General features: G+C 41.9%; 1 protein-coding gene across 5 annotated transcripts; it reads right to left on the reverse strand.

Moving 5' to 3' along the window:
- Positions 1 to 1,503: 1,503 nt before the first annotated feature.
- Positions 1,504 to 17,495, reverse strand: LUBEL (Linear Ubiquitin E3 ligase). 5 transcript variants are annotated; one of them, XM_015172701.2, is made up of 18 exons: positions 17,311 to 17,495; positions 14,555 to 14,706; positions 14,278 to 14,488; positions 12,917 to 13,053; positions 12,729 to 12,851; positions 12,137 to 12,463; positions 11,660 to 11,968; positions 11,314 to 11,590; positions 10,059 to 11,249; positions 9,582 to 9,781; positions 9,296 to 9,523; positions 8,687 to 9,239; positions 4,833 to 8,608; positions 4,496 to 4,762; positions 3,521 to 3,978; positions 3,089 to 3,460; positions 2,666 to 2,834; positions 1,504 to 1,971 (listed from the first exon to the last, which is right to left on the reverse strand). In XM_015172701.2, exons 2-18 carry the CDS (start codon positions 14,606 to 14,608, stop codon positions 1,936 to 1,938), a joined length of 8,688 nt encoding a protein of 2,895 aa, XP_015028187.1. In that variant the 5' UTR covers positions 14,609 to 14,706; positions 17,311 to 17,495; the 3' UTR covers positions 1,504 to 1,935. The 5 variants fall into 5 exon arrangements, with proteins under 5 accessions (XP_015028187.1, XP_002051441.2, XP_015028185.1 ...); XM_002051405.4 differs by having other exon boundaries at positions 11,660 to 11,785; positions 17,311 to 17,494; XM_015172699.3 differs by having other exon boundaries at positions 4,833 to 5,749; positions 8,807 to 9,239; positions 17,311 to 17,494.
- Positions 17,496 to 18,619: the final 1,124 nt, after the last annotated feature.

The raw sequence follows: 18,619 nt of genomic DNA on the forward strand, positions 1-18,619 counted from the left end.
TAACGCAGCTTTATGTGATAAGTCAGCTGAAATAAATATTAAAATTAATGCGTTTTATATTTAAACATTTGAGCTGCACGCGCCGAGGCGTCTAGTTTGTAGGTGTTGCGCCCTTTGCAGTCCAGCTGAAAGTCATCTAAACTTTGGAATCTCGATAAATATACAAATTAGACAATTTAATTGCTTTCTATTGGTGTAAAACTGTACGAAATGCAAAAACATGTTTTGTGCCGCGCGCATAAATTAAATCGAATCGCACAAAAATAGGTTTTTACGAGTCAACTTTTATCCAATGAGTCGCGTCGCCTATGCGAATTTTCACGAGTTTTTCACGTACGCCCATCTCTTGTTGTTGTTGCTTGCGCGTAATTTATGAGCCGCATTTGCCATTTCGCATTTTCTGTCTTGCGACTCGGCAGCGTCTGCCCGAGTGTCCCAAATTGGCGGCACTCAATTTAATGTTAATTCCAGCCCCGAAAAGTATGCAACAGTTCTGAAAGATCTTTCCGATTCGAAGAAATGGAACAAATGCTCTTGAGATACTTTTAAGAAACTTGTCAGCGTCTTTCTTTTACTTTATCGACTCAGACATCTGTTTATCTAATATATATCAGCCCATATTTGTGTCAGATATACCCTGTACTATTCCAAAATATACAGGGTAAGCTGTAGGTAACCCTGTCCATACTGATTAAATAAAGAAAGCTCGTCTGCAGACTTTGATTTTATAAATAATTCGAACAGCTGCTCAACTGCGATATACCCTGTACAAGAGATTAGGAAAGAGAGTTACTTAAATATATATTTCTTCTATATCCCCTTTTTTATGTTCATGAAAACTCTAGTTATGTTTCTGGTTAAGAATAAATCTAGTATAAATAAATAAAAATGGTAAAGTTCGACATAAAATCTGCCTAATAGAAATTATTAACTTGTAAATACCCAGCAAAAATAGTCAAAAGAATAATAAATATGTATTAGCTGTCTTTCAAGCTTCTGATGACTGTTTTATCGAGATACATATTTGAAATTTATCCTTGAATAATAATTATAATAACTGTTAGCGAGAGATTTAAATGTAATGTTTATATTCCTATAGAACGATTGATGTAGAGGATCAATGCATTATTGAGCTTTTAATTGTTCTTAAATCCTTTTTTGATATGTCCTTTTTTGATATGTCGATATGTGCTTGCCATATCAATTGCTATCTCTAGAGAATTGCCTTTCATGGCGCTGCCTAAAGATATTCTAATTCTGTTTCTCCAGATGCGGCCACGAATGTTGTTAAAACAAATAAACGCTTACCTTTTCAAAATATTCCATATTTTCATATTTTTTTTTCATATAATTTTTCTTAAATCAACATTTGAATATTTTTGGAGGCGCAACCACTTTGATTTCTATAAATTGGTTTATTTTGGCATCGTAAACGCCATCTGGCTGAAAATATTTGGAATATATTTAAAACACGTTTAGCGAAAAAAAAAATGCATTCATTAATAAATTGTTGCACACACAAAAGCTTGTTAATTGGATGCCATTAATGCCACGTGTCTGTCTGTCTGTCCATATAAAGTCTATGGTTTGTGTCTCGGCTGATGTGCAAAACAAAAATCATTTCAAATTGCTTACTAGCTAAACAAATAGTACTGTGGGTGTGTACGAGCGGGGGCGGAGGCGTGTGAATGTCTAAAAAGCTGTCTAAAATTTACATAAACATATATGTGTATGTAAGTGTGTATGCTCTATATGTAAATGTATATATAAAAATGTCTATATATAAAAATGTATGCGATAAATCGTAAAGAATTGCATGACATGAAAAAAAGTGCAACACTCAAAGAGCGACGTCCAAGTTGTTCAGGCAGAGCCATATCCAGCCGGGTCCAGCTATATATATATACATATTTATATATGTAGATACGATCGCACTCAGGCCGATTTCAGTGGTATATGTTGTTTGATTACCTATAGAGAAAGAGGCGAGAGGTAAACATTTGTATTTGCTATTTTCCTTGTTTACAATTAAATACTAATAAAGGCGAAAAACAAAAAAAAAACATCAATTAAGACGCGTGTGAAATACGTCAGAGTCGAGGCTAAATTTAGGCGTACGTATTAGCAAAATGTTTTTCTTTTCAATCGATCGACGGCTATTTATAGCGGGGGCGTGAACTGATTCATCGGGTCAAAACAGCCGCAGGAAATGCGTTTTTCCGCGTAAAACAAACTCAATAAAAAGTAACACGCAAAGCCAAAACAATCTGTAAAGGGGAAAACCAAGAAGCTGGGCACAATACCGAAATTTCTATACACTATCACAATTAAACATACTATGCTGATCGTAAAAATAGATTACTCTATGATATGCTAGTCTGATAAGTTAGTCTACGAGCTTCTAGTTTCTGACATACACTAGTTTCTATTCAAATATTTCTTATCCCAAAATATTGTAAGATCTCTGAAACTATCGGTAGTTCCTGTGGGAACTATATGATCTATCTATGCTGGCTTTAACAAAATTTTATTCGATTCAAGTTTCTTTCCAAACTGAGACGGTAATTTTCAGAAATCTCAACTCTTTTCATATCCACATCAATATACCCTGCTGTTCTAGTGTATCAAAATCAATAAAATCGCCAATTGATGGCATTGAACTAACCTCAGAGCACATGTTTTTGTAGATCTCATCAGTGTCCCAGGGCCCACGTTCGGGCAGAGCAATGCCACGCCTACGCAACTCCTGTACACAGTCCGTCAAATCGAAAATGGGCAACGGATCGATGCTGGCCTTGGCAACCTTCGCAGCCAAATACTCAACGTAATGTGTGCTGTAAAAAGAAAACAGATTAGCCATAGATCGAATTACAAGCGTAAGAGCTCTGTATCGAGTCAACTGCGTATGAACTGTTCGAGTTGCAAACAAAAAAAATATGTCGTTCGACTCGAGCGATTGAGCTCGTTCGAACATGTTGCACGCTCGAGCAGTTCGAACTGAAATGCTCGATTAAGTATTCTAGTTTGATGCAAATGAAACGGAGCAGTGCTCGAATAGGAAATGTCGGAAAGTTATTCTAACACCTACCGACACATGCCCGCATGTTTTTCGGGCACTTCGCTGTTGCAGACAGTGTCGACTAGGCCCTGTGGTGTCTCCTTCTGCAGCGGTATGGGACAGCGTGCCTGGGCCCGCGCCTTGCTAGAACTGCTTGGCTCGTCCTGCAACTCCACAGGTTCCGTGTCGAACTTGACCTTGTGCTCTTTGAGCAGGAACTGCAATTGCATGGGTATCTTGTCGCGAAGATAGAACAGACAATTGCGTGGATGATGGGCGTGCAAGCCCAGCTTGGCGCAGTAAGAGGAAATGTTGCACTTGGCGCCCATCATGAAGGGCCTGGCGCAGCCGTAACAGAACTCAAACTTACACTGGGTGCAGGTGAAATGCATGCAGCCGCCCCTAAAAACAAAATATTAGAGATAATCCTATATAGAAGAAATGTTAAGAGTAGCTGCCCACCTGGCCAATGAGTAGCGAAATTTGCACTTGGGACAATCGATGCCATTTTGCGCCAAATGCTCCTGTACTCCTTGTGCCTGCAGCTCCGGATCGTTCTCCCGCTTCCATTCGAGATACGCCTCACAGCTGGTGCCCTCGTGCTGGCGTTCCCAGGGCTTGCGGCACTGGGCACAGGTCACCGAACCACAATCGGGGCATATTAAACGCTTCTGCTTGGGTCGGGCAAAGAAACCCGAGGAGCACTGTATGCACCACTTGAAATTGGGATCCTGCAACAGTGTACGATCCCGCAGCTTGCGCTGGAACAGCTCGTGCACATCGCTGTCCAAAATGCTTTTCAGAAATATATCCAAATTCGAAAAGTACTCCAAATGTTCATCCTCATGCTGCAGTTCGTTGCTCAGCTCGGGCAGCTTACAGTACGGACAGCTGCAATCGTTTATACTCCGATCGGTTATCTATATGGAAGAATAATTTGTAAATAGATTGAGGATGCATTAAACTGAAGAATTTGACATTGAGGAATAAACTTTTTCTGCCTTAGAGGAAGAACAAAACCTCCAAGGATTGGAAATCAATAAATTCCAAAGGAAGTGAGTCGATTTAGTAAAACAAGACACCAATAACTGCAGATATAGTAATTCTCTATTAATTGGCTAGAGAAAAAAAAGTAAAGTCTTAAGGCTACACCATTCTATTCCCTGAAGGAATTAGAGAAGCTTTTACTGTTGGAGGAGAGTCGAATACAAAGCTTAGGTTGCAGACAGACGATAGAACTATGAACATCCTTTCTGAATGGTCAGCCTACACTTGGAATGAAAGGAAACAGCTGGTCTATGCCCAGGTCTCTGAATGTCTCAACAACTCAAATCAGGTCTACTGCAGCAACCCTTCATGAGGAAGGGAAGACAACAGACAACACCTTTATATTAATATTATATAAGAGTACATCCGTCGAGTCGCTTGATCACCCACCTGTACGGTGAAATAGCTTTTGGCGCACTGTTTGCAACATTTGTGGGTGCACTTCAGCATGGACACAATCTGATTCATTGGATAGCTATTCATGCATAGCTCGCATTCCTGCTGCAACATGGATATGGCTTGATCCAGGTCCGAGCATTCTCTGGCAGCCCACAGAGCGACATCCTCCTGAAACTTCATATTCACTAGAGTGGCGGCTATTTGTGCTTCCGCAATGCTCGTCACCAGCTGCTGTTCCACATATTTGCGCGCCAGCACCTGTGAATGAGTGTGAGAGAGAACCAATTGTATCAGGCATTTACTGAGCTAGTCGTATGGATCTACACACCGCTGGCTCCTCAATGACTGGTTTCTGGACACTGGGATAGGCACGAAAGACGGGCATGCTGAGCTTACGCTGAAGCATTTCTGCCTTGACTGGGCCCGGCAGCTGTTCCTGTTCATCCTCCTCGGTGGCCGAGGTCTCGTAGTCATCATCCGAGAAACAGGTCTCGTGGTATTTCTTTTTAGGTATCCTGGGCTGAGTTCGGGGCTTCAGAAGAGCGTTAACCGCTGCTGCTGCCCCACTTGTGCTGGGCCCATCCAGTGTGGTTTTTGTATTGAATTTATTGATGGCCTCAGTCAAGGATTTCTTATTGCTGGGGCTACTCTTGAGCGGCACACGACTTGCTGGCGTTGGACTCGATAGCGTTTGCTTCTGCAGAAACTCCTGCTGTATGCGTTTGACCGACGAGATTCCCATGGGCGCGGAAAATGACTTGGAACGCAACGGCAATTTCTTGTTGTTGTTTGTGCTTTCATTTGTGAGCTTGGGTATTTTGCTAACCGGGGTCTTGTTGGTCTTGGGTGTGCTGAGTGCTTTGGTAGTTGTTGGTGTCTTTTTGCTTGTTGTGGCGTGTGTGCTGTTGGGGATTACCTTTTTGGGCTCTTCCAATACTGTTTCGCTAGGTGGTTCCAATGGACGGGTTTCGGAGTCGACAATGGGTGGAGCGGGTGTTAGGGGCAAGGCAGTTGGCTCTTCAGCTGGCTGAGACACCGGTTCTAAAACAATTTCCGCAGGCAGTTCTACTGGTCGACTCTCGATAAGAGCTATAATGGGTTCCGCTATCGAGAAAATATTTTCCACAGTCTCTCCGACTGAAGTCTCAGCTGCATTTGCAAGCTCTTCCGATGGAGAAGTTACTACTGGCACGGATTCAATTGCAGCTGCTTCGTCTAATTTGATGCTTTCCTCGACTGCCCTGCCTGTGAAAGAAACAATCTCAGTCTCCTCACTTGGCTCAGTTTCGTGCTGATCATGATTTGTGGGCGTGACTGATGATGTGCTCGTGACTGCTTCATGCGTGTCAGTTAATTGTTTTTGTTCTGCCTGTGCGTCTTCTTGCTCCTCAAATTCATCCTCCTCCATAATGTCTTCAATTTCGGTGGCTTCTTCGTCGCCTTCCGCCAAACCAGCAGCTGCACCACTGGAGGCATCCTCAATGAACGAGGCGTGCTCGTTATAGGTGCCTTCTTCACCTTCACTGTCATACCAGTCTTCCTCTTCGCCCTCGTCGTACTCATCGGAGTAGTCCTCGGAGTAGTCTTCCTCATCGGTGGACTCAAACTCATCCATGCTTATTTCATCGCGCATTTGCTTGATCAAACGTTGGGTGTCTTCCACCAGTTCGCTTAGATTTTGCTTGCTAGGATCTCCCGATGGTATAAACTCCTTAAACACCACCGGCTCCGCCTCAGATTCACTTGAATGCGAACTGATTGTCGTATTGCTGGGAGATTGTACTACACTCAAGCTCTCCGTTGGCTGCTCAGTGTTTAGAACGAGTAGCACCTCACTTTCTGGCGATTGAGGAGGGTGTTCCTCACTGTCCAGGCTATAGAGCTCTGTGTCGGAGGGAGATTCATCGTGTGCCTGCTGCTCCTCACTGCCGAACTCTGTGGCATCTTCGAAGACCTCCTCCGAGTCGTTGGGTGTAACTAGCTCGGCAGGTGTGCTCCGCTCGGTTTTTGGTTCTGCTTGGAAGGTAACATCTTGAGCTTCTGGTATGCCTTCCTCCGTGCTGGATTCCTTATGCTCCTCGGAATTCGTATTGGCTATTTCAACCTCTGCTGATGGCGTCTGTGTACTATTTCGGCTTTCGCTGCGCAGACTATTTGCGCTGAGAGTTCTTACGGGTATTTTAGAGAAACGTTTGGGACTACGTTTCTGATTGGACGCCACAGCGATCGTTGGAATTAACTCAATCGTGCTGTTTGTGGGAAGCTCGGTTTGAGCTAGAGCGGCTAAGGATGGCATTGCTTCGGCTTGCTCTGCAGCTTCTGTTGCTTGTAACTCATCTGCTTCTGAGCTCGGAATGCTCTCCTCAGCTTGAGCTACCTCGTTTTCGTCTGTAGCTAACTGTGGAACTTGTGGGGATCTTAAATTATCTTCAGAGCCCTGTAAAGCTTCTTCGACTTCCACAACATTCGCCAAAGTCTTGGATAGCTCAGAGTGCTCGTTGTTTGAGGTTGTGTCAACTGCTTCAATTTGAATTCTTGAAGGAGCACTTCCAGCTTGTGCTTCCGTTTCTGCATCCGCTATGTCTTCTACTGCTTGTACTTCCTCCATTTCCACTTTAGCTTCGGTCTGTAGCTCCCCCTTATATTCTGCAGCTGTAGCTTGTACAACTGCTTCACTTTCTTCATTAGCTTGTGCTTCTGCAACTCCTGCTTCAGCTTTTACTTCCTTTACAGCTACTGCAATGCCTTCTACAGCTGCTGTCTCCCCTTCAGTTCCTGCTTTTTCTGACTGTGCTACTGCATCAGCCATGTTTGGCACTGTGTCTATCTGAGCCTGTTCTATTTGCTCCGTAGGTTCGCTTTGTTGCAACACTTTTGCGACATTATTGGGCAACCTATTTCTGTTTCCCGGCTTTTGACTTTGATCGCGTGCTCTGCCTTTTTTCGGCAACTGCGATCTTTTATTTCTTTTACTATTTTCTCGACTTGGGCTGGCCTTGTCATCGCGCTCAGCTGTTGTCTGATCTGTAACCCTCGACGCACTAGCAGAAGGTGCCAACTTTTCTTCTGGTGGAGTCTGTTTTGACGATTGGATTAAAGAGCTGTGAGTTGGTGTCTCGTCTGTCGACCCATTGTTAGGTTCCTTTGGGATTATTTCTTCAGACTCTTTAGCAGATGTAGAAGGATCCGAGCGAATAGAGGACTGCTCCTCCACAACTGCAGCTGGGCTAGCATCTCTTTCGTTGGGTTTTCTATCAGTCTCCAGATTGGGCAAATTGTGGCTCTGCTGTTGGCTCACAGTGGCCTCTGGAAGTTCTGCTTCTTTCACAGCTTTCATCTTAGGTGCCATATAGCTCTTGTAGACAATGTGCTCCGCATTCTCGAGGTCATCCAACTCGAATTCCGATTCATGCCATCTCTCCATGCCACGATCAAACTCCAGCTTAAAATTGGCTATTTCCGTGGCATAAATAAAATTCGGTGGCAATTCCTCACGCATGATACTCTCTCTTAAATTTGGCTTAATAAACTCTTCCATGATATAAAGCCCAGGATCTGGCGGCGGTGGTGTGGGCTCCTTTTCTAGAATTGGCTCAGGCGCAATTGTGCTCATTGCTGGCGCTACTTCTATGGGTTCCATGGGTTCCATGAGCTCTTGCTCCACCTGCTGCACCAAATTGGGCACAATATCCTGTATGTGCTGCCAGACAAAGTTTTTGACATCGTCGCTGGACTTGTCTGGCATTGCGGTTGGGGATTTTAGTGTGCTAATCGGACTTTTGGTAAGAATGCGCATGACTTCCGGATCCGTTTCATACTCCTGATCGGGCTTGCCCTTGAAGGTCTCCAGCATGGTCTCAATTGAGCGAAGTACTTCCTGATTCTGCTTGGCCTGATTCTGTTCCATGTTGCCAATGAGTATTTCGAGATTCTTAAGCGTGCTATCTTCTAGCTGGTAAGGACTGGGCGTGGCATATGTAGACTTGGCAGGACTATGTGTGTCATCAGTGTAGAGAGCATCGAATGGATTGGCAAGCGCTGGACTCTCACTGTGCTGCATTTGCAAACAGTCCAAAGCATGTGTGTTGAGAAACTCATGGATGTCTATACAGAGATGAAACAGATCTATGAATAGTGACTGATATATATGTATATATATGGAATTTCGAACTACAAACTAACCCGACTTGTTATCTACGGCCGCACTCTCATTCTCGACGCCATTCGGCGAGCCCCAGATGCGCATTAGAAATGGTTTGAGCTGTGTGCGATTCAGTTCCATCAATGCCTGTTCCACATTACCTTGATGCGCCGTCAACGCATTCACAATGTCCTCACTCAGAAAATTGCCCTTGGCCGCCAGCTTGCGATACTTTTGCTGTCGCTGCTGTATGCACTCGGCGACCGCCTGCCAAACATTTCCAGCCGAACTCCGAAGCGCCTCACGCGCCTCGCTCTGTGAGATAGTTCCAATTGTATTCGCCGTCCGCTCCTGACCGTATTTTGTGGACAGACTCTGCACGGTCTGGACCAGCTTGTGCCAGTTCTCGCGCAGCCATTGTATGGGATGCATATCGGGGCCGCAATATTTCAGTGCTGCTTCCAGCTCTTCCACGGTAAATTTATAAAGTTCCAACTCTTTGAGTATGATGTGCATTTCGATCTCGGGATCTCGTGCTGGCTCGTGCTTGTAGCCAACCGATTCATGCGGCAAATCAAATGGCGAGGAGGTTTGCTATTAACCAGAATAAACATGAAAATACGCTTCCTGAACCTGGCAAATGGACTTACATGCTGCAGAGTTCTAAGATCGTTTATGAAGTTCGGTCGTCTCGTCAGCTGCCCGCTATTTAATTGAACTGTCGCCGTTTCCGGCTGCATTCTCAAATCTCGCTCGGTCTCCTGCGGATCACGTGAACTGCTGCGACAGTAGGTCTTGCGCTCCATCTCAGGAAGGGAAGTTGCAGCAGCTGCAGGTTCCTCCAATGGCTGCGCGCCAAATGGCAGCGCATCGTAGGTCTGCAAAAGTTGCTATTTAAAACGAAGCTTGAATAAATTGCTTGAGATTTCTGGTTACTTGTGTGGAGATGTGCTGCGGCGGTGGTGAGGTGCCCATTTCGCGCGCCTGTCGCAGCGGATCATCCGATTTCGGGGCTGCCAGCTCACGGGGTGGAGTGCCGCCACAGCCGGTGGAGACTTTCTGTGCCTGCTTAAGTACCTGTTCCGCCTGTGCCTGTATGCTCTCATCCAGTGTATTCCAAATATTCTCAACGGATTCTGGAAGGTATGGATGAGAGCTTTTAGTGGTGCACACAATACAAAACGATAACAGAACGAAAACAAAACTCAAGGATGTTTAGTTTGGGACATGACTTGTATTTCGTATAGTTTCATTAAATGCGTTAATTGTAGTTCTAACAGTTACAGTTGGTTATTACAGGGTATACACAGGCTAAAGTCTTGTCTTGTTAAATGGAGAGGGTGTGTTTTTTTTTTTTTTTTGACGTTCAGCTCTTGGTGCCCTCGAAAAATGAGATTTTCTTGAGAATCCTACCTTTGTGTATGAAACCCTTGGCGAGTGAACTATCCGTTTGATTGTCCCTTCCGGATTTCAGCTTGGACTTGGCAACTGTTGTCGATTTTTTAATGTTGGATGTGTTGGCTGTGGCTTGCATTGCCTGCTTGGGCTTGACTGCAGCTGGCAGCTTGGATGTGCTTTGTGTGACCGGAACAGCCTGCTCCACGGATCTTGTGGTCTTCATGGAGCTCTTGCGCACATGCTTCACCTCTGATGGGGTTGTTGTCGTCTTGGGCTCAACTGTGGCTCTGGTCTCCATCTGGTTGGCTGCCTTTGGCTTGACGGGTGGTTTGCATGGCGTCTTGCAGCATATGGCACAGATTTTAATGTTGGGCTCATTGACAAATGTGCAGAACTCGCATTCCCATTCGTGGTCGGGCGTGGTGGGCGGCGGACCTAGGTCATCTTCCGTCGCTTCCTCCACTGCAGCCGTTGCTGCTGTTGGAACTTCCGCTTCTGCCTCGCTCTCCGAGGCGGTGACCTCCTCGACTACTTCCTCGTGCTCTGATTCGCTTTGCTCTGTCTTGGCTGGCGTGCTGTCCGTCAGCTTCTGCACAATTGCCGCTGCCTGCGTATTCTCATTCTTCATTTCCGGCTTGCGCTTGGACTCGGCTCGCTTGGTCTTTTGCTGATCTGCCTCCTGCAGTTTCTGTTGTATCTTGGCTTGGACCAAGGCACGTGCGCCCGAACCCTCCGATTCCAGATCTGAATAGATGCGACTGGTTTTCGATGGTTCCTGCTGATGACGCTTCAAGGTGCCGCCTGCATTGGAATCCCGCCGCTCGGGCAGCCACTCGCTCTGCACGGACTTGGCTACGGAGCCGCGACGATCGCGCATTTTGTGCTGCCTGCCGCCATGACGCTGTTGGTGCTCGCCATCCAGCTCATCGTTGCCACCGTTGCTAAACAGCTGCGAGGCGCTGGACAAGCGCCGCTGGCGCTGATGATGCTGATGGGCGCGCGAAGCGCTGGTCATGCCCGAGCGATTCGAGACCAGGGAGCGACGGTCATCCTGATCGGAGTCCTCATCGTCGGTGAGCTCGTCGTCCACATAGCTGCTGCGCTTGCGTCGTGCGGACACAGACTTGCGGCTGGGCGTGGGCGAGGCGGCATAACGAGCCCGCGACGTGGCACGCGAGGCAGCTGTGGGTGGCATGCCCATGACGCCTTGCAAGTGTAAATGTACAGGGTATAAATCAAAGCGTGAATAGTTTTCATTGTCTCTGCTCACCTGGATGCATCATGGGATAACCCGCTGCGCCCGGATACATATTTGGCATCATGCCGCGTTGGGTCATGAACACGGGCGGCGGATAGTGCGCCGGATGCTGCTGTGGCAAGTAGCCGGCGCCCAGGTTGAGCGACAGATTAGAGTGATTGAACTGCTGCTGGGAGCCAAACTGTGACCACTCATCGCCAGGCATCTGGGCATGTGGTTGCAGCGGCGGCCAGTTGGGCTGCGGATGACTCTGGCAGCCGGCGCAGTTCAGCTGCGCCAAAGATTGGGCCTGCAAGAAGGAGAGCAAGGAGTGAAAGGGTCACAGCTAAGGACACCCAGGAGGTGAGCAAGAACTTACCTGTTGCATGCGCTGATTGGACAACCAGGCGCCGCTTGGCTGATTCTCGGAGAGAGGACGACGCGAGTTCAGGCTGTTCAAGTTGAAGACGGAGGTGCTCATTTGGCGACGCTGGCCGCTCGCTGCCTGTCGTTGTTGTTGTTGTTGTCGTTGTTGTTGTTGTTGGAACAACAGGGAATTGTGAAAATTGTGTGAATCATCCGATAGATCAAAATGCGATGAATTCAAACCGGATGACATGCTGCCGGAACGAAAATGCGAGGGCGATGGTGAAATGTTGTTTGACCAATGCTCGAAGTTCGGCAAATGCTGCGTTTGTGTGGAATATGCACAAAAAACGAGAAAGAGAGAGAGAGAGAGAGCGAGTGCGTGTGCGGGTTGAGACAAGCACAAGACATTGACGCACACGATACGAGCACGATATATGTAAATGAGGGACATGGTGGGAATTTGAATGGCGGGAGAATCCGAGCTTACCTGTTCGCTGCCCAGGGCCGAACTGCTCGAATTGCCAGTCGTCTCGTGCAGCGCCCTCTGTTGGCGGTAGCGCATCTGCAGCTGGGCCATGCGATCCAGTGTGGCGTTCGCCTTGGTCTTGATCTTCTCCAGCTGCACCGAGGGCGGCCGGCTGATCGTGTCGAATACTGATTTGGGCGTGCCGGAGCGCGAGGAGCCGCCGCCCTCGCTGGGCGCCGAGCGTGGCGGCTCCGGCAACGGGCGATTGTTCATTTGGGGCGCTCCTGTGCCCCGCCAGACGCTGGCATTGGACTTGTGCGAGGGCGTCGGCGAGGGCGGCGGCAACATCTGCAAAAGAGTTTTTCGGTTTGCATTTCCATTTCGCATTTCTCTAGATCTTGTCGTGCAGGAGGCAGGCAGCATAAAGGTTTTCTTTCATATTTTATGGTTGTTTTTTTTTTCTTTGTTTTTGTTTTATTAAAGCATTCAAAAATCAATTACAAACTTGTACTAAATGGTAGCTAACTAGGCTGGCTTGGCTTGGCTTGGCCCTAGGCACTTGTACTAGTACGTAGTTTGTATTTTGGTTTTATAAAATCGTGCAGTGGCGTACCTGTTCCTTGCGGCCCAGAAACGGTGTCAGCAAGCCGCGCTTGCTGCGTCGCGGTGGCGCCACCGGCGGTGCGCCACCTCCCGCCGCCTTCGGTGGCACGGGCGGTGTGCCCTGCTCCACAGCCTGGCAATACGTAATGGCTTGCACATTATTGATATACTCCAAATGAGCAATCGATGGCAACCTACCTTGCGTATATGCTGCTTCCGCTTGGGATGCTTGTGGAACATGTCATCGCAGCTGGCGCAAAAGATTTGACCCGCGCACTCGGCGCAGGTCACCCAGGGATTCTGTGAGCCGCACAGTGTGCATTTCAGTTTGTTATCTACACGAATTAAACGTTTACATTTTTAATAGCTACTATTAAATATAAATATGGTATGTATCAATCTGAGGAAGGTCTTTATAAGGAAAGGATTAAAAAATAAACATTTTTATTAGATTATGTTGAAATTTTCCAAATACTATGAGGGATAGAAAAAACTATTTTTTCCGATTAAATACAATAGTCGGGTGTACTATATAGAGATATACGAACGTAACTATCTAGATCTTTATTGATTGATAAATATATTTATATATATATTTAAAGGTAATTATTGTTCAACTCAATTTCTGCTTCATCTCTATTATTTCTTCTCTATCCAAAAGTATAAGTGAATATTAATTCTGGTGACATTATAAATACTTCTCAACCATTTTTGATTCTAGATAAATTCATATTCTAGCATTTGCAATAGTTCTTGAAGTACTACTGGAACTTTAAATAACTCCAGTATATCTGGTTAAGTTTTATTCTCTTTTCTTTATGGTAATTCCAGATATGAATATTTATGATCTATATATTATAATATTATATATCTAGTCAGTATATATCTCGTCAGGTTTTTTTTCATCTGGTATTTCTGCTGAAGAACTGCCTAATTTTTATGTTACTTCTATTATTTCTTAAAGTACTTCTCTTGTGTATTCCTTTAAAGTACTTATCATAGTTCACCTGGAAGTAGTTTCCTATTATTATTAGTCTTATGTAAGTACTTACTTAATATTTCTGGAGCTAGTAAGAGTATTGCTCAGGTAATCCTAGAGCTTTCAAAAATACTTTTAAACTATTTTCAGTTCTTACAAAATTCCGTCTCTAGTATTTTTGATAGTCCCTTAAGTACAACTTCAGTCTTATATAACTCTGGCTACGTACTACTTTCTGTACATTTTGTGATTTTTTTAGTTCTCTTCTTAAAGTTATTATTAAAAGTACTTCTGTGTGTTCTGCTAGTGTATTGCCGTACTTTTATTAGCCTCCCAGAAGTTTTTTCCAAGTATAAACCATAACTAATTCCTTAGTAAATCTGGATCTTCTAGAAGTATTATTATTACTTTAAGATATTATTTTCTACTACTGTTTGTGCTTCAGGTATTGCTTCACTACTCTAGCATTTTCTTCTTCTTCTATAAAATACCACTTATCTCTTATCTCTAGTATTTTCTTCGTCTATATCCGACATATTGCCTCTAGTATTTACTTCTTTTTCTATAGTCTATCACTTGCCTGGAGTTTTGGTGCGAATCTGTGTAGTTTTCATGGGCTCATTTGAGTACTGCTGCTGATTGGAGAACTCGATCACTTCGTAGTCGGGTTCGGGTGTGTTCTTCGTCTTGGGTGGCAGTGTCGGCACCTTCAGCTGAGTTCCATTGCTCGCCGCATTACCATTCATGGGCGTAGGCGGCGGCTTGGGTCCGATGCGATCGTTCGCCTCGTTCTATATGCAAGGCAAACGATAAATGCGAATTTTTCCAACTCCGAGACTTCTCTGGGGTCTACTCACCACCCAGGCGGGCATTGTGCGTATGTTTTTATTGAGCAATTGCGGTGTCGTCATCTTTCTCTTCGCCTGCGTCTGCTGCAGCCGTTTTGTCGTACAGTTCGTCTGCTTCTCCTTCTGCTTCTTCTTCCTCTTCTTTTTATTTCTATTTCAATCTAAAAAAAGGAATTTAGCAAAAATGGAGCATATGTGGAGAAGCTATATTAAAGAGCTGTCTAACGAGTTGTTTATGTGCCACCAAATTTTTGTTTTAACTATTTTTTATATTTTTATTTTTGGAACCATGCTCTTTGTCTAGATAAAGCATCATTTTTTATCGCTGTATTCAATATTTTATTATTTTTCGAATTTTCTTTGCGTTTTTCATTTTCAAACCAATTTGCATACAATTATCTTTTTCTATTTGAATATTATGAATTTATTTTGAAAATTTGTGCAAATTTGTATATATTTATATATATATTTATAAGTATATCTTGTGGACACTTCAAAAGACTTCATATTCAATTACACACAACTGCCAACAAAATATATTCATATATATGTTTTTTTCAAATATTTCTAGAATATTTTTAGACTGCTCACCTAAATTTTGAGACAAGTTCCTAGGTAAAAGCTGTTTGCAACGCGAAATAATGCAACAAAAATCCGCCCAATCGCCGCCAAAGTTGCTCCACGAATAAACCGTGCAAATATAGGCCAAAATATTTCGATTCAAAAGAAGTCTAAAATGCAGGCTGAAAGCGACTAAGAGATACTCTCTATATAAACATATTTCTGGCTTCCAATATTTATGTTTCAAAAATTAACTCCAGCTGAGCCTGGAAATATGCAAGGCTTTTTTTTGTAACTTAAAAGAGTTGCCATACAAACTATGCCAATATTTAGTCAGCCATTTCTGTTATTATTCAAAACTTACAGAGTATTAAGGCGATCTGCCATAAATCGAAATTTTGTTGTTTATTTATGAAACGAGGCGCAACAAGCAAAAGGAAATAATTCGTGTGACTCAATTAGTGCGAGCTGACAGCGTGTCTAAATGCATTTGAACACAAAGAGAAAAAGAGAGAGAGAAAGAGACGAAGAGAATTGAAAATGTATGGAAAGAGTAGAAGAAATGAATTAGTCAAGAGTAAATGAAATCGAAAAGATATTAAATGAATTGAGATAATTGAATAGGTCATAAAAATAGATGGTTAAAAGTTACTCTTAAGAGAGATAGAGAGAGAGAGAGAGAGAGAGAGAGCCCGCGCATATATGCAACAATCTATTGACGCATGTTGCATGACAAATGTCGAAGAAGCTAAGGTTTAGAAACAGGAAATTACTGTAGACATATTTTTTTAAATAGTTTTTGATTTGAATATAATCTGCAATTTTAATGTAAAATATATAAAATATCCAATAATACCCTAGAAATATGTATATAGCATGAAAATTCAAAATAATATATCCATAGAAAATATTCTGGAATAATCAAAGAATTTCCCACGAATTTCAATTGAATATAATCAAATTTGGGAATTTTTACAAATTATTCCATACTTTCGCGGACGTCGACAAATGCTGCGATAATTTATAATTTATTTTTATTATATTATTATTATCATATTAATTATTATTATATTTGTTTGATTATTTGTTATTATTATAGTATACAACTATTAATAATTAAACAACATATTTTTTTTATATATATTTTTGTTTACATTTTATTTTTTATCTTTCCCTTTTCTTTAGTCCCTTAGGAAAGATGTTTTAGTTACAAAGCTGGCATAATTTATATTTATTATTAGTTTATTATTAATAATAATAATGATTATATCAAATAATATAACATTTTTAATGCATCCTTTTTTAGTTACTTTTTAAATGTCCTTTTTCTATTGTATTTATTATTTTTATATTTGTTTATATATACTCTAATATAAGTTAATATAATTATCTTTTACGTAGCTGGGAAAATTCACACTTTTTAAAATTATATTATTATTATTATATTTATTATACTTTCTTATATAATTTTTAATAATTTCACTTGTATCAAATAATATAAAATTTTTGATATATTTTCTTCATCATTTCTTACAAAGGCTTTCTGTTTGCATAAATTTGGCGTTTTAGTTCAACAAGTTTTGTTTGAACAAAGTTTTGTTTTAAGAACGCAGAATATTCTTTTGAAAAATATTGATTTAATTTTTGTTTCTTTATAAACTTTAGATTGCTTTTGATTTAATATGCGTCTTTTATAAAGTATCATGATCGACGCGTTCTACTCTTCCCTCCTCTCTCACTCTGCCTTCTGCCACGTTGTCGTTGGCAGCTTCAAGTGGCAGCTGCCCTGGCAGCCAGCCACACAGATACACACACATACACACATACACACGCACACACACACACGTGCAAACGAGCGCAGAAACTATTTTTAAACACTTTATTTCTTGCCTTCTTGTTAATTGCCTAAATTTTGCGTTTATTTCTTGCACCATTTTTTTTTGTGCCGCAAATTAACCAAAAAAAAAATGCAAACTAATTTATTTAATGCATAAATTTGGTTTATTTATCGAAAATGCGAAATGCCTTGAACTTTTAGCTGAATATATTGAATTATTTTCTTGGATTTAAATTTAGTTGTGTTTATTTTTAGCACACAGCTCTTTTATATTTCCTTTATTTTTTTTAAATTGATTTGTTATTGATTTTTTTTTTGTTTTTTGGTAATATATGGCTAGGTTGGAGCGTCTATAAAGAACACTTACATAATTCGATTTGACTTGTTTTTCGCGTACCGCCGCACTCAAAATTGCTGCTGCCAGCTGTTAGCACATGAACATATATACTTATATATAGTTATATAGATATATATCTATAGATACTATATATATAGATGTGTGTGCGCGCCGCTCGACATGAATTATATTTTTGCTACGGTCTCGTTCGGCGATCGTCTCCCAACAAACTGATTTGTCTATTGGACATCTAAACAACATTTTTACCACAATCCCCCAGTTTCGGGACGTTGTCGCCGCAATATTTTTCTATTTTCTATTTTCTTAATTCTCATTTGCTCTATGTGTCTCCAATCTCTTGCATCTTGTGCGTTTCTCTCTTTGTGCGTCTATTTTGGGCTTTTCGCATTATCTTATAAAAATACTACGGAGCGTTTGTATAGACAAGTTTTTCGGGCTTGACGCGTGTGTAAAAAGTTTTGGGAAATTTGTTTTTTTTTTTTGGTTTTTTCTTCACATTTCTTTTATTGTTGTTAAACATTTTGCATGCATTTTAATCTGTTGCTTATTTTGCTTGTGACGTTGACGTTGAGTTGCGGATTATTTATTTATTTCTCTTTTTTTGTCTGCGCATATTTCTTCCTGTATTTTGCAAAATAAAATTACTTTTAAAAATAAAATTTGCGAGTAAAATAGAATGAAGCACAAGGATTTTTCTGAATATAGCGCTGCCTGCAATTCTTTCCTTAATAAATCAATATATAAATAGTATAAAAAGCCTTCCCTCTCTAACTAGCCCATTTTCTACTTCCTCTATTTATAGAACCATAAATTGTTTATCATAAAAGATTTTAAACCTATGTCATATTATGACAAACATTTATCGTATTATTGTGGAACCATCAAAACCGTCATCCCTGGGCATATTATCGCCTCTATCGAGTATATCTAATAATAATATATAATTATATTTGTAGGCGTGACAATTGAAGAACCTTTTTTTACACCTTAAAAAATATTTATTGTGTTACATTTCTTATAAACGGCTACCTAAATAAATCATTTAAACATTTATATACAATACAAAACACAATAAATTCAATGGAATTTAATGTGCTGCTAGCTGTTAAAAATATGCTCTTAACAGATTTATTAAACCCATTATGTATTCTTATAAATAATATCCACGCACGCTTCAAAAGCGCCACCTGCCGGCAGCGTGCTTACAAATCAAAAAACAATTAATGGTTGTTTGTGTTCATAAATAAATACAAGAAATATTTATTTATAAATGCGAATTAGCCACTGCTGTTGCGAATTATGGTCATTATTATTAGCG

The sequence above is a fragment of the Drosophila virilis genome, chromosome 4 (genome assembly GCF_030788295.1).
Source record: "Drosophila virilis strain 15010-1051.87 chromosome 4, Dvir_AGI_RSII-ME, whole genome shotgun sequence".
Classification (NCBI taxonomy): domain Eukaryota; kingdom Metazoa; phylum Arthropoda; class Insecta; order Diptera; family Drosophilidae; genus Drosophila; species Drosophila virilis.